Here is a 16,398-nt window from a genome sequence, read left to right as displayed (position 1 = left end):
TATAATTGACTCACAGGCTTTATTTACATTTGTCTGCAGAATCATTTCTTCATTAAATGACCTAGTACATTTTATCTAAGCCAAATGATACCATAATTTTCCTCAGTTATCTGTAGCCTACCATTTGCTAAAATTTAAAAACTTTTCTCTAAGTACAGCAACAATTTTAATACAAAGCACAAGAATAAACCAAAAGGTAACATATAGCTTCTAATAGATCTAATTTTTACAATTTAGTAGGTAGACTTTCCTGAAGTCAGAGGCACAGTTAAGAGAAACTAACTGTTCTTGTGCAATCTAAACTACATTTAGCAAGGAAATCAGATATAAAAGAAAGCGATAAAGAAGTTGTTGCAGGGCAATTTTTTCTGCAAAAAGATTATCAAAATATTTCTACAACAAAAACATTTTGCTCTGTCAAATCAGTCCAAAAGGAACTTAAAAAGTCATTTAAAAAAAAGAAAAGCAGAATGTAATTTTGCTCCGTTTGTCTTGTGAAGTTCGTTTTACAAAAGCAACTTATCAAAGATGTTGAAAGTTTTACTACTCAAATAATTACAGATATATTGCTTTTTTGTTTTAAAAAACATTATTTTCCCTTAACATACTTACCTTGTGACGCCACTGAAGATAACTTAACAAATCTTTCTTAACCAAACGGAGCTCAAGAGTGACCAGGCTTTAATCTGATACTGCTAATAAAACAAATTTCATAAAGCATTTTAAGCCATAAATTTTATAAAGTTTAGGGGAACAGTGATGATCTTTGATCACATTTATTTAGAAGCACAGATTTATCTGTATTTCCGGAGAACTTCTTATGCAGTTTATCTACCACAAGTAAAATTTACTGTGGAAAAAAATCTCTCTCCAGCCCAAATTAATCTTTGACTGGTGGCGTGCAGAGGCTTCAACCCTGTACTGTAACTCCAAAGAAACTAGTTTCATAAAGTCCCCCAACACTTCAAAAGTAGCTACATAATGTTGATTTCAGCATTACAAGTCCATACAAGACTGTCCCCTTTCTAAGAGAGGATCACAGACTTCATACATATGGAAATTAAATTGCATCCAGCAACCTACTGCAGAAAACAGGCTTCTCCTTGGCTAAGACAGGATCAAATAGGCTAAATCTCCATAGAGACCTCAGCTATGGAGAAGAGAGTGCTTAATGATCCCAAAAGCCTTCAAGCTGGGAGAGTGGAAGTCTCACTTACCCATTACAGAACCTAATACTGGGTGCGGGAATCGGACGTCTGCACTAAATGTGAGTGAGAGAATTGCCATTCATCACAACTTTTGTTTAAATACAGAAGAATTGGAAGCCTAGCCTAAAACCTCCCCCTATGGGATACTTTAGCCTTAGAATTGTAGTAATTTCCTCTGGTTCTAGCAAAAGTGCATCAAAGAAGCTCAGGAGCTGTTATGTGCAGGCAGCTTTCTTTTGGAGGGTGGGACTAAGCAGATCAACCTGTCTCCATTCACAGCTCAGGGAATGGTAAATAATGTAATGGGTTGGAGCCCTAAAAATTAAAAAACAAACCAACCATGTGGTAGTACTAAAATATGTGGGCCCAATTATACATTGTTTAACAATACAAATATGCAACATCTGAGGAGATAAATGGAATAATGAAAAGTACACACCTACTTTGGGAAATTTATGGCTTAAAATGCTACCTTACTTTTTGTTTAATGAATGAACAAAGCTTCCCAGAAAGCAAGGACAAACATGCATTTCTACTAGCAGATTTAGCACTTCTGACCAAATAAGACACCAACTTCTTAAAAATATGCCTCATGCACTGGACTGGATTTTTTTTTTTTTAAATGTGAACTTTAATGCATTATTTCTTTTTAGAACTTGTACGGGAACCAGAATGGGAAGATCCAGATGACGACCTGCGGCGTCTGTAAGATACAAACAGAGAAAACATGCAAAGAAATAAGTTCAAATTAATTGTATCACTCACACCCACAATAGTTAGAAGACTAATTTATTTGATGGGGTAATATATAAACTGAATATATAAATAATCTGAAACCTTCTGTTTAGGCTCACTAATGTATTACACTTTTTAGTATTAAATTTACCACACTTCATATTAAATTTACAATTCCTTGATGTCACACTATTAATTTATGAAAGTTAATCAAGCAATGGAGTACATTAGCCCCTTCAAACAGTGAAACAATGGTTATCTAGGTCTTTTTTCTATGGAACAAGCTCTTAACAGTTGATTTTGCAAAGGAAGATTTTTTTTGATGGTTTTAAAACATTTATGTTTTAAAAAGCAGCATGGTAATTGGGAGAGGGAGGGCAGGAAATCTATTTTTAAATACCAAAATGAATAACTGATAAAAATCAATCCTTTCCCAGTTCATTTCATTTCTTCACAAAGTGTATTACACAAATTTTAAATGCACCCATTCTTATTCTACATAAACCCAAACCTTTCGGGTGACCGTGATCTCGAACGTCTTTTTTTGCGATCACCGGGCGAAGAAGATCTAGAGCGACTCCGCTTCTTGCCTCTCTCAGGGGAAGATGATGAACGAGAGCTTGAGTAAGATCTTTTTCTTGGGGTTGAAGACCCCCTATGGGACCTGGAGCTGGATCTTTATTGATTAAGAAATAAATTTTATTTAATTTGTGCATAATACAAAGAAGACAGCAAAAGTCTACTACAGAGTTCAGATCAAAGAAGATTCAATACAAGATTTGCCACAACATTTTGTAAAATGTATTTGTGGGTATTTTAATACTTACTTCTTAGTTAACAATCAATAAGAACTTCTACCTTAACAATAAAAAAACCTTATTTTTAAAGTAATGCTTTTGAAATATGGTATTGTGGACCAGTGGTTTGGGAGCCTGTTCCCAGTGTTCTCAACAATTAAGCTTTTTTGTTAAACATACTGCAGGAGACTGGGATGAGAGATGGCCTACAAGACAACTATACTCGTGCTAAGTAGTACAGTCCATAAAGTGAGAGGTAGGAGAACTACAGATTTAACATAAGCTATTTAAAATCATGTTTCACTTTACCGGTAGAGAGAGATATTCCATTGTGGATCATTAAACCAAGGATACTTCAAAAATAAACTGCCTTAAAAAAATACTAAAATTGGAAGAAATCTCAAAAAATGGCTATCCCTCCCACCCAAATTCGCCTATTTGAGTTTGCAAGACTTCTACTAAACTGAAGCAATTTTAATAAACTAAAAATGTTAGCAAAATATCTTGCATGGCATTTTGTCATCTATGTTCACAGAAATCAACTACTTTCTCATGAAAAAAAAACATTATTTGTGGATTTGAAAAAGTGATGAAGTTAGGAGGTCCTACATTCTATTTCCAAGCCCAATGTTAAATCCACCGAAGAGGATTTGGTGACAGTACTTTTTCAGATATCAGACCTGCAGAAATGTTTCACAATCTTCACTGTAAATAATAAAGCACTCACAGAAGTTAAGCAATTTAATAGACAGGTATGAAATCCATTTTTAAACCAATTTTGTATCCTAAAAATAACTTGTTCTGAACTTGTTGCTTCAGTATCAATGGGATGTCAAATAATAATTTGCTTTGTCTTTTATTACTTAATTTTATACTAGTTGCAATTCTCACTAGGCTAAAATTCCAACTAATGCCCAGGACAAATATAGCTAATATGGACATTGGGCACATGGAGGGTGAAATGAGGAGTAATCCTTCCCTCAGAGCAGCTACAGAACAGTTTCATAAGATACATCCACACTGCACACCACTGGCTGCAGCATGTAGGGTAAGTGCAGCTCCATGCCACTGTGAAAAGCTGGATGCATCCACACTGCAGTATGTAGCTACATGGGGCAACGAAAGGCTCTGGCATGGGGGTGGCAGTGGGAACCTTTCCCCACTGCCTTCCCCCTGCCAGAACTTTCCCTCCTCCCAAAGTCTTTCACTGTGGTGGGGCAAAGCTCCAGCAGCTCCATGCTGCTGGAGCCTTTCCCCTACTACAGGGAGTTGCTGGAGCCTCTCTGTCCACTGCTGGGAGTCTTCCCCAGCTGGGGAGGAAAGCTCCAGCAGCAGAGCCTTTCCCTACACTACACTGCTAAAAACAACATTGTAGACAGGGAGGCACTGCTCGGGTGGGTAGGGAGCTGTGTAGAGTATATACCATGAGGGTCAGATGTATCTTTATTTATCCAAGCGTTCACTATCTATACTATTTTACTGTGGTCAAAGGTGGGGAGGGGAGTCCACATGCTGCCATAAGGAGTGTGCAATACCCACAGAGGCTGCATGGAGCACTTCCACGGTTTTCTCTTTAGGAGATAATGGAATCCCTGCTTATACTCCACCCCTTAAATGAGGCTACTCAAGAGGTTTGTGCTACACAAGGGATGCAAAACTATTTTTAGATGCCCTGCCCCACTTGTTTCACACCATAGGGCCCTCTCCAGGAATGGGAAAAAAAAAAAAAAAGGTGAATTTGCATTCTACTGCAAAAACTTCTGTCAACAGGAAGCCTCAGTGAACTCATCACAAGGACTACTTGCTAGCTTTGGCTGCCTTGCACAGTTCAATAACTGCTATACAAAAAGACTAGCTAAATCATCATTAATGAGTATATCCAGAAAATCTGGACTAAGTCTTACTTGCCTTGACCACATGCGAGTGATCTCAGACTTCAGTGGGTTACTTACGTGAGTAATTGATCAGTGATTTCACATATTTCCCCCACATTTACAAAAAGGTTTCAACAGTTTTGTCTAATGCATGTTCACATACGTTACCAACATATACAAAATAAGAGTATAGCACATCTTCTAATATTTCACACTTAATTGCCAGAGGAAACAGTAAATAAAGTTGCAAGAATTATTTCAAGGAAAAATATGCATTCAAATTCTCTTTGACATATTGCAGACACCGGGTTAGCCACTTGCTTAGCTTTAGACCAGACTTTTAATAATATTCTCATTAAAAAAAAACTTGCATTTTCAAGAATAATTATTTCATTTAATAGTGGTAACTCCTTAGAACACTGGACCTGGGAACAATTGACTTCCATGCTGAAAATGAGTTAAGTCAAAATAGTTTTTTAGAGAAACAAACAAGCAATCAGTTCTGCTACCCTTTTAATTTCTCTCTGCAAAGCAGGGAGAAAGCTACCTCATTCACCTTGATTTCGACCCACGAGATCTAGAATGTTCTCTGGAAGTGGAACGAGATCTTGATCTGGAACTCGAAGAGCTTCTTGAATGGGACCTGAAACAACATGGAGGATTTTTTCCAATACTTAAACAGCCTTGAGATATGATTATTGTAAAATTACATCTAGAATTTTGATCATTGCACCCTAGCATCTGAAATACTAGTTCTTATTTTTGAAAAGTTTCAAATATTAATATTCATTTTCTTTCATAATTTGTTTTTAACAATATGCAGATGCAGCTCTTTATCACACATTAAAGTACTAGGGCCCGGATTCATGAAAGACTTTATTTGGTCTTTAAAGTTTTGCCAGATTGTACATTGGAGTTATTTAAATACTTTCAACTGTTGATGGATAATTCTAGTCAGAATTTCCAATATATAAGGAATGGCATAAAGAAGTTAAGGTTTTTATTAATGGCTTCCTATTAAGATATAGAAAGCTGTCATTAGAACTAGTAATTAAATTGTGAAAGCAGACAAAGTAAGTAGGGTAGCAGTTATTCGGTGAAGTTAATAAAATGATTGCTTACCCTTTAACTATTTCATGAATCCAAACCAAATCTTGTAATTTTCACCTTAATGGGACACCATCAGCTTGGATTTTTAGAAGTGTATTAAATTAGGAGTCCTAGTGTCTGATATAGTACTCCAAATACACTATCATGAACATTTCTTAAACAAATTCTTTAAAGTGTCAAGATTTGTTATTCACTTGTTGATATTTAGAAGGCTCTTTTCAGCAAGTGTGAAACTGCCTATAATCACTCTCATTGTTTCCTCTGTATAAAAGGCACAGTGCACACACAAGAGTAAATTTTCTTTTTTGCTAATTTATGGAAATCTCAGGCATTACTTGTAACCTTACAATGTTTTTAAACTAATGAAATTTTCAAATTGATGGTGTCCTTAAAATGCAAGAAGCAGGAGTACAGTACTACAAGTCTGGTATAATTGTAATTATTTTGAAGAGAAGACATGTCAAATCAAAAGTTAATAATCTTTTCTGGCACTATTTGGTAAATTAATTCCATAACTCCCAATAAATATTTTGTTACCAATGTCTCTATTTCATCATATTATACAGAATAAGAATAGTCTGCACTTTTATTTCTAGCAAGATAAGATTTAGGTTTCTAAAAAACAAAAACAAAACCTTCAAGGAGAACTCAAAACCCTTTGAACACACATTTATGTTTAATTAAATAAAGACTCAGCCCAATGTTGCGAATATGTATTGAAGTACCTGTGACAAGATTCCAACCAACACTGGGAGATCCCAGGAAACACAAAATAAATTAAACTACTTTTCATCAACTTTGAGGTTTGTGAATTTATGTTTGACCCTTCATTTGAGCTGACTGTAGTTTGTACTATTTTTTTAAAAAATATGACAGATAATCTTATTTGCATTCCAGTAGCTCCCATGCAGTGGGTGCAGTTCACACAGTCCCTGCCTCTCAGAGTTCAGACTCTTAAGATGAAGGGTTGAAGAAGAGAAATAAAATGTACTATCAAAATGTGTTTTTTGATAAACAAATTGGCAAGTGCCAATCAGCTCTGCCAATAATATTTGGTTAGCTTCTTGAAGGGACTCTAGCCTACGTGGACCTTACGGAGGCATTTCAAGGAAAGGATAGTGATCTATGGATCTGTTCATGGAGGGCATTCTGTACAGAAGAAACTTTATGAAGTGGAAAAGTGGAATTCAATAGAGGGTTCAAAAAGTCAGGCAAGGACGGTGCACTTAGCAAATGAGTTTTGAATGGAAGGTGCAGAGACAATATGCTGTCATGTAGGCCAAGTAAAACATTTAATATACACATTCTAACAAAAAGGAAAAAGGAAAGCTAATTTTCACATATTTGAAATCCTGGCCACTTCAGAGACAAAAGCAAAGTGTGCCTCACTTACCTTAAACTCTGGCAAAACAATAGCTGATATTTTAAACAGAGAAGCTGTTAAAGTGTAAAAAATATATATATATATTGAAACTTAGTGAATAACCTCTTGGTTTATATATTTTTTTTTTACTCCAAGAACTTGAGACCGTCCTAATGGATTTTTCTGCAGGTGCAAATTCTCCTAAACCAAGAGGTTATTCACTAAGTTTCAACTTGGGCAATTTATTATGGTCAAATTATAAGCTTCCTCTTACAATAACTAATTCTTAGCTATACTACTACTAGTTAGATATCAATGTATTAATCTTACATTTGTTAGTATTAAGGAGCTTGAGAAATAGAGATTTTTTTAACCAACTAATAAAATGATGTGTTTATTAAATGGTTGGTTCACTACTGATTTGAGAATAAGCTTTTCTGTGTTCTCTTTAAATGTGCAAATTAGAGCTTTTATCTGGCCTCACTGAGACCCATGTAGACCCTGCAAACTCTTTAACTCAGTTAAGATCATCTTCCTTGCCTGATGCTCTAACCACATCATAATCATCTTAATCCCTCCACTGACTTCCCCTTTTCTACCACATGAAACTCAAGTTTATCTTCTTCACCTTCAAGGCATTTTCCAATAGTGGCCTTCTACTTTATCTGCTCTGATTGCATTACCTCCTACTTTACTATCCCTGCCTCCCAGTTTGTCTACTTTTCTCCCAACAATCCTCAGTACTTCCAAAAAAGTGTCTATTTAACACTAAATGTGACTACTCAATAGCAAGTCAAAAGGACTACAATTAGTTTTCAAGCTTTCCTGTTTTTATAAGCCATAATTGTTACAGATACAGCTGAAACATTAACTCACTGAAAGCAAAGTGACAAACTAAAAGAAGCCCTCACTTTTAAAACTGTGGAGCTACAAAAGGCCATTATAAAAATGTAATCTACCTGTGTAAACTGAATATATAAAACTGTCACATTATTAACTGAAACTATAAGTCAATCAAGAAAAAAAGATGTAAATAAAGAAGTTAGATACTGACATTTTGCCTGGCGTTACCCTTGACCTGTACCCGTTTACCTTGACCTAGACCTTGAGCTTGAGTGTGAGGATGAGCGCGATGAAGATTGTGAGTGGGAAGATCGAGATTTAGAGCGACTGCGCCTGTTGGATTTCTTTTTCTTATTAGCATCTTCTTCCTCACTGGCATCAAGATTATACTTTGAGAGATCAGCCTCATCTTCATCCTCATCCTGAAAAAATGCAGACTGTTTGGTTTGGAGACTTAAATATGAAGAAAATATGCAGAAAGTAGGATTACATTTTAGACTATTTTCATTTGGAGTAGTAGTAGTTTTTACTTGCTCTTATTCTGTATTTTATTTGGAGTTTATTGCCCAATCTTTTCAAATCCGTTTTTTTAGTTCTCTTTTGTTAAGATAACAAAAAAATCTCAAGCACTGAGTGCAGCTTGTTAAAGATCAAATAGCTACATAAAAATAATTTCAGAAACAGCAATAAAATAGGACTGAAAAAAGTGATTCTCAAAAACCTGCAGAATGACTAAATAATTAAAAAGTTAGGTAGTGAATTATAATGTCAGCATTTGTATTACAGTTCAGTGACTGTTTTAAAAAAATGAGACAAAGCTTTATTTTGCCTGGCAGAATTCTCAGGCTCAGAGGAAGTCTATCTCATTACCAAACTTAGGTTCCAATTCTGCAAATTCCTTACATACTTAACTTTACACTCTGAGAAGTCCCATTGATTTGTTGGTCTGTGTATAAAAGTAAATATGTGCACAAGTCTTTTCATGATCATGGCCTAAAAGGAACAACTAATATTTAACAATCACTATGTATAAAAAACAAAACTGCAGATCAGAAGGATATTTATTTCAATTTTATAGCTAAAAATAAAGCCAGCATCATTTAACAGAAGACATCTGGAACATGTCTAGTCCATGTTGACATTTATTTTGAAAACATTAGAAATAGTGCAGCAGTAGGTAATTCAAAAAGATGTTAGTGTGCATTTTCACCATAATCTACTGGATCTACCTATTAAGACAGCCTATATATATATAACATATATTTCATACAATGATTAATTCTGTTCCCAAAGTTAAAATATAAATGTAAGTTTAAGTGGTAAGATTCTGACCGCAGTCATTCAAAGCAACAAATACAGAGTTCAGGCTGACAAACTCTCCTCAGCTCATGCATTCTTCCAATACACACATATCCCACTCCAATACGCATACAGAGGTTAGGAGAACATATTCTTATTTATAACTTATGTATTGTATAACAATACTCATTTACAAGCAGCTAAGAATTAAGGCCAATCTCACTTAGTAAGAACATAGTATGTTAGCAGTAACAAAGAACAAGAATTATTTTACCTCATCCAATTTATACTTGGAAAGATCTTCATCCTCATCCTCCTCTTCTTCCCCTTCAGATTCTTTATCTTCTACTTCTTTCAGGATAGATGCAGGCCCAACTGGCTTCCCTCTGTATTTTTTCTTTTTGCGACCAAACTAATTGCAAATAAATAATGTGAGTGACACATGCTTTGTTTCCGCCCACTCCACTACAAGTAATACTAATTACAGTATATTAAACAAGCAGCCGCCCGTTGAGCTAACATGAAAAGACTATAGTGAACAAAGACTTTTGTAAGCCTTGTGGGAAAAAGTGAAAAATAGTAAAAACAACTTTAATTTAGGGCTTTGGAGCGAAGCGCAGAGCAGCTCCGGAGCAGTAGAGCTGCAGATTTTTGCATGGAGCTGGAGTGTAGCTGGAGCACAGCTCCAAAGCCCTGCTTTAACTACAAATAAAAAAATATATTGTTGCTATGTGCGGAGACAGAGAAGGCAAATGTCTACTCAGCAAAAACCTACTGTAGATCTAAAATGAAAGACACATCACAATGTCTATGAGTAGCCTCACATATTCTGATAAATTCATCTAAAATGTGGATGCAATCAAACAGCATATGCTTTACAAGACTGCTTTATAACAGACTTCAGTATATTGGGAAGCAGTATGAGCACCCTAAAGAAAACAGCATAGGAAATCTAAAGCAGATCTTGCAAGCAGTTAAACTAATGGAACAAACCACAGTTAACTCCTACCAATTTAAATTTTAACTGATTTTTAGACGTTTACCCCCTCAACTTTTCAGATTCCACACCAATTCTGCTTCACATATGAATCGGCAAGAGCCATAATTCAGAAGATTTATACAGCTAGCTTCCCTCACCCTAAGCCTGGGTGGCTGAGGCTTGGTCTACGCCTTAAACTTAGGTCGATGTAGCTACATCACTCAGGCTGTGAAAAATTTCATGCACAGACGGATGTAGTTAGATCAACCTAAGGTAGTTGCAGCTAGGTTAAAGCTTGAACCCCACTATCAATGGCAGCTAGGCCAATGGAACAATTCTTCTGTTGACCCTAGCACCTCAAGGAGGTGGATGTATTACAGCAACAGAAAACCCCCTTCCATCGCTGCAGGAAGAGTCTATACTACAATGGCATAACTTCAGTTGTGCCACTATAGTGCTTGCAGCGTAGATATACCCTGAGTTAGTTTCTCAAGCCAGACTTCCCTGCCAGATATGTGCTCTTAACACAAATCTCTTCACTTTAACTTATGTTCCTCCAATGTAATAATTATACATAATCTTACCTCATCATACTCCCCATCTGATTCTTCACGTTCTATATACTCAACATTCTCTCTTTCATTAAAACCTCCTCCATATCCTGTAAATTGTAAGATAAGAATGTACTAGATAACCTCTTATATTGTGTAAGTTCAATTACACTAAATTCAAAGTCTTTGGTAAATACTTTTATTATGCTACATCTGATTAAAATCCAATAGAAGATGTTTCTAGATGTATAAGCTATCACGAAATCTATACCAGGAATATTATGCAATCTGAAGGGAAGTAGACATTGAACTGTTCTCACACAAGTGTGTCAAAAATAGTTTTTACATATCTAATTGAGAAACTGAGGTAACCTTCGCTAAATGAAAGAAACACATCCCACTGCGACTGTTTAGCTAATTAAGGGCCAAGTGCCACGAAAGAGACATAATCAGGCTGCAAACGTCCAGCAGAGAATTCCTCTTGTATAGGAGGACACCCTGCTGAAGCATCTGAGCTGCAGCCAGACCCTGCCTCTCCTTCTGACCCACAGGGCGTGTCAGGGCAGAGGGCTCTGTTCCACCACTGCCATACTTCCATGATCTAGGGTCCATTATAGCCCATAACGCAGAAGTGGAATTTAAGACTCTGCTAGCAGTTTTAAGATGAATACGATCAAGAGTGGGCCTGAGAATCAAGAAGCTGAAACAGACTCCCTGACACCCTATAGATTTGCCAGGCAAATTTGGGATGGGAGATAATCTAGTCCCCCAAAAACATTTTTTGCATGTTTTGTTTAACCCTACATTTATAGGTGATTTCAGAAGGAAAGCAGAGGGAAAGGGAATATCACTGAGTTGACACTTCTGCTTAAAGCACAATTTTGTTACTGCTTTTTGTTGCATACAGGGAATATTTTATAAAGTGAAGCCTTAAGGTTATTTGATCACATTATTTATCACATTCCATTTGAAATGATTGCTAGTAAATACATTAAAATTGCCCCTTCAATGGTCTATACCCAACTATCATAACAAACTTGAACTTCCATTAAACTCCTCATTCTTCATTGCTCGTGCCATTTCCAAAATAACTGTTCTGCCATTTGAAGTCATAGCAGATATTTTGACACAACAAATGTCAAAATAGCCCCGCAAAAAAAGAGAATGACGGCTACAAAGGGGGAATAATTAGCACACAAAAAAATGAACTTCTAAAACAGAGATCCTTTCATTCAAGTATCCTTAGTAAAAAAGACATTAGTGAGCCATCCTTCTCTTCTCACACCTGATAAGAATGGCTTCCACAGTGAATGTTTTCTGTAAGGCAGCAACACATTAAAAAAATTCTCAACACACAAACCCAGCATGTATTTTGTTCAATTGTTTAGAGTCCCCAACATATTTCATCATTTCTGAATATCTGCCAGGAGCTCAGAACTACTTATTTTAATTTTCAATTTTAATTTCAGCTATAATTTTTATTTCTTACAAACAACTATAAATGAATTGTGCTACATGTACTTTCAATATATATGACTGGTCAACATGACTTAGTTTATTTTTAAGACTAAACAGAATTGTGGAAGAAACAGAAAACTGATAAATTGTACTTTTCTCTATGAGGAATAAATTAAGTACTGTGCTTCTAATTTGAGAAGTGACAGAATACTAAAACAGATCAATTCCCTGACCATTTAACACCTACTGGGCTCGTCTACACAATTACAACCCAATCAGTTCCAGTTACAACATGGTTGCAACCCTGACCTAATTATAATATGGTTCCATTTTGTAATGCAGATGGAACTTTATTATATCCAAAACATGACACGATTATGAAATAGTTATGCTCCATTCTACATTACAAACTGGAAACATATTGTAACCTATTATTGATTTATAAGTCTAGTGTAGATGGACTCTATGGCTACATATCAGAAATTCAAAATTAACCTCTCCTGAGTTTAAACATAATCTGTTGGAAATTTATTTAAGAATTTGTTTTAATACTGTATCTTCATAAAAACTAAGAAAGTGGTTTAAACTGAATGACCTTAGGGGATTTCCTGAGGTCAACCATTATCACACTTGTACTTTACATACTAGTAATACTTAGCACGTATATAGACTTACAAGGATGGGATATGCAAGACGACAACTAGGTAGCATTGCTATGCATATTAAAAATGACCACTTGATTTAAGTTATGTTATGATTTCTAAAATTTATGAAGAGAACTGAATATTTAAAAAGGCAAATTTATCTTACCTGTCCTTTCCTCCAGTTTTGCATACTTTGGAGTATTACACATATTACACTCTGATCTCCTGGCCCAGTTCACATTGCCACAACTTTAGTCGGGGAGGGAAAAGAAAGTAAGTGTAAAAATGCAACATTTTATTTCAAGTTAAATACCGTGAGAATTAGGCAGCATGCGCCAGAAAAGAATGAAATCAATTACGTAATTGTAACATGATCAGGGCCCACTCTTGCAGTACTTATGTACACACAACTCCCAGAGAAGTCTATAGGAATTTTGCCAGAATAAGGATGACAGCCATGAGTCAAGTAGTCAGCTCAAAGAACCCCAAGAGAGGCACAACTATGATCAAGCTTAAAATGCATATACATGCACATATCTATACCAAATCATAGTATAGTAACAAAATGGCATATATTTGGGCATAAAAGGAACTTTCACATCATAACTCTACAAAAGTCATTTTTACCTGCCACTTTTTTCAAGGGTTGTATATATATTGGGGAAAGGTGCTTGGCTTGTTTAAAAAAAGGCAGTAGAGATGGAAGAAAACAGAGGAAGATTGGAAAATAGTGTGAAAAGGACAGGAGTTAGAGGGTGAAAAATAGCGCATGGATGTAATCTGTAGGAACACAGGGGCAAGTGCAAGTTGTAAAGCTGAAATTTGAAATAAACGTCAACCAGAATTCAATTAGCATTTTCTAGAGATGGAAAAATATTCTAATAGGTACAGGATTCAGAGATTGGAAATTGTATGTAGATTAATAAAGACAATTCATAAACCAAAATGAAGAGGGTCTCAGGAGACATGAAGCTCTTCGTAAAATCAGGGTATCATAAAAAAATCTGTTTCCATAAAAGTTTCAAAGAATACAAGTATTCACATGTACAGAGTTTGTGGAAAAAGATAATTTCGCTGAATTTTGCCCTTCTTTTGCACCTTTTGAAACTTCACAAAGTCACTGTGAAGTAAGTTTCATTCTCCCATGCCCATCTCTTTTTTTAAAAAATCCGCACGCACACAGTATAGCCTGTGATGTGAAGTAACTTGCTTACAGTCACACAGGAAATTTTTCACTCAGATCAGGAATGAAACACATACTTCCAATCCTGTGCTGTAATCAAAAGACCATTCTGTCTGTCCAAAGTCATATTGATTAAATATTTGTTGTCCAGAAAAAGCTAAATGAAAACGAATCTAATGTGAAAACACACAAGCCCTATTTTAAAAAGTGTTTAAAAAAAAAAAAAAAGAAAGTTCCAATTTCTCTTGCCTACTCACTAAAAGCTACATTGTTTCTGACTGAGTTAAATATCCAAGATACATGACCTTTCAGTCAATTAAAAATGTTTATAGCAGGAATAATATTAAAGTTTCAAAACCGACATACGTTTTACATTGCCAATCATTTGCACTGAACAGGCCACGGCTCTTTTCAGCAAGCGTCTTCCCAATTTCAGTCCCTCCCGCTTTCATCATTTTGGCTTCAGTTGTTTTTTCTGAAAATAGATTCAACAAAATAATTTTCAAGAAGTTTCTTAGAATGAAATGTTCAATCTATTTTTGGGGAAATATGAGAGAAGGGAACTCTAAACTGGAAAGATAGTCACCTCGACCACATCTGTTACAGCTGGTTCTTCTAGCAAAATTAACATTTCCACACCTGAAAAAAGAAATATATTCTTATGAAGGGCAATTAACAGTTTTTTTTAAATGGGGAGAGGATAAAGATGATAGCAATTTATATTTGGAAAATATTTTAAAGATGAAAAATCCTATAACGTTTTCTTTGTTTTGCAAAACGAATAATGACATTTTTCCACCTTGAACAATTTTAATGTTAGTAGCTTAATTTTTCTAGCTAAAATAAAACTTCTATAAAAAACTCAGAGGAACTTATAACAATGACTTTTTGTTTTCTAACCTCTGAAATAAATTAGCAGTTTGTAACAGGGTGGTTAGTTTTCTTTTTGTTGTACAAATACACATTTCGGAACAGCAAAAAAACCCACAAACAAACAGGCCACTGGCAATTTTATTTTGTCAGAATTCTACTGGTTCACAGTAATAGCACTAGGTCCTTCATTAACTGTAAACATCCCGCAAAAGTTGGCAAATATTTTGTATTTAATAATGGACTCTGGGTAAATATTTAACTTTTCTTATTAAATGTTTTCTCAAACATACTGGACGCTAAATGAAGGATTATAAATAAGACTGAAGGATTGTTGGGTTTCCCTGCAGATTTTTAAGTACCCTGTACTCCTATAGCCATGTCAGTTTCCAGTTCTGGCGCTGCAGTGTTTCTGCTCAGGCACACCCCTGCCCCTCGAGCCCTACCGACAGCGATCGGGCTCCGAGGAGGCACGCGGGCCTGGGGCCACCCACGCAGAACACGTTGCGGGACCAGTGTGTGGTGGGTGCAGCGCTGCCATCGTGCCGCCGCCCCGGGAGCGAAGTGACCCGGGGGTGCAGCCAGCAGAGTAGTTGAGCCTCCCGGGCGGGGAGGCCTCCGAGTTGAAGGGCGTTATTCACACTGCGGGCCCCGCTACACTAGCCGGAGGCAGCAGAGATTCCCGCAGGGGAGCAGGCGCAGGGACCTGCCCCACCATCCATCCGTTCCCCGGCCTGTGGCTCCCGGAGAAGTAACAGCCCCGCAAACGGCGCCTCCTGTGCCCGGTAGGAAGAAAACTCGAGGACCCTGAGCTCCCCGGACCCCTGGGGCCCCGCTCCCCGTCCACGGCGCCCCGAGGTCCGCACCCCCCCCCGGTCTATGGGGCTCCCGGGCCCCCTCACTTCTTGTCCGGGCAGATCCAGTCCCCGTCGCTGACTCGGAAATTCTTCGTCGACATTTTGGCCCACCGCGTCCGGAGCCAAGCGGCGCTGCAGGGCCGCGGTCCTGCGTCTGGCGGGGCTGCCTCGCAGCGCCTGTTTCCCGCTATCAGCCACAGTCTCGGCGCGCACAGGGCCCAGCCCTGCCGGAGGATTGTAATCAGGCAGTGGGATAGCCACCCTGCCCGGCCGGGAAAGGGGGGTGGTGCGGAGAGTTCCCCCTAGGGGCCGGAGGACCCCATCGGAGGGAGCGGGGTGGGGAGGAGAAGTGGCAGAGGGAAGCAAAGGGAGCGTGTGGGGGAGGGCGGGGCAATGGGGAGCAGGAGAGAGTGAGAGGTAACGGTGACCATATTTCCCAAGGAGAATACGGGACTCCAAGATATCCCCTCCCCCACACACGAGGCTGTTGTCTATTGCTGGAACCCTCCCCTCCCCCCCTGCAGGAGGGGGCTGGACGCTCTGCCTGCTCCCTCCCCCTGCATCTAGGGTGACCAAATGCCCTGATTTTATAGGGGCAGTCCCGAGTTTGGGGTCTTTTTCTTATAT

General features: G+C 37.5%; 1 protein-coding gene across 1 annotated transcript; it reads right to left on the bottom strand.

Annotated features, from left to right (window-relative positions):
* Window positions 1-15,957, bottom strand: ZRANB2 (zinc finger RANBP2-type containing 2). The gene is made up of 10 exons (XM_030571462.1): window positions 15,817-15,957; window positions 14,631-14,683; window positions 14,411-14,519; window positions 13,028-13,110; window positions 10,793-10,869; window positions 9,504-9,641; window positions 8,180-8,352; window positions 5,171-5,257; window positions 2,455-2,619; window positions 1-1,911 (listed from the first exon to the last, which is right to left on the bottom strand). Exons 1-10 carry the CDS (start codon window positions 15,870-15,872, stop codon window positions 1,848-1,850), a joined length of 1,005 nt encoding a protein of 334 aa, XP_030427322.1. The 5' UTR covers window positions 15,873-15,957; the 3' UTR covers window positions 1-1,847.
* Window positions 15,958-16,398: the final 441 nt, after the last annotated feature.

This window comes from Gopherus evgoodei, chromosome 8 (assembly GCF_007399415.2).
Source record: "Gopherus evgoodei ecotype Sinaloan lineage chromosome 8, rGopEvg1_v1.p, whole genome shotgun sequence".
Classification (NCBI taxonomy): Eukaryota; Metazoa; Chordata; order Testudines; family Testudinidae; genus Gopherus; species Gopherus evgoodei.
The sequence above is the reverse complement of the archived record's forward strand: the minus strand, read 5'-3'. Positions and strand labels throughout refer to the sequence as shown.

Bases quoted from the DNA above. Each gene is read 5' to 3' on its own strand.
- ZRANB2 (XM_030571462.1), bottom strand. From the start codon at position 15,872: ATGTCGACGAAGAATTTCCGAGTCAGCGACGGGGACTGGATCTGCCCG. The intron at 14,520-14,630 runs GTGACTATCTTT...ATCTATTTTCAG, and splicing joins CTGTAACAGATGTGGTCGAG to AAAAAACAACTGAAGCCAAA. The intron at 13,111-14,410 runs GTATGTCGGTTT...CCCCGACTAAAG, and splicing joins AATGATTGGCAATGTAAAAC to TTGTGGCAATGTGAACTGGG.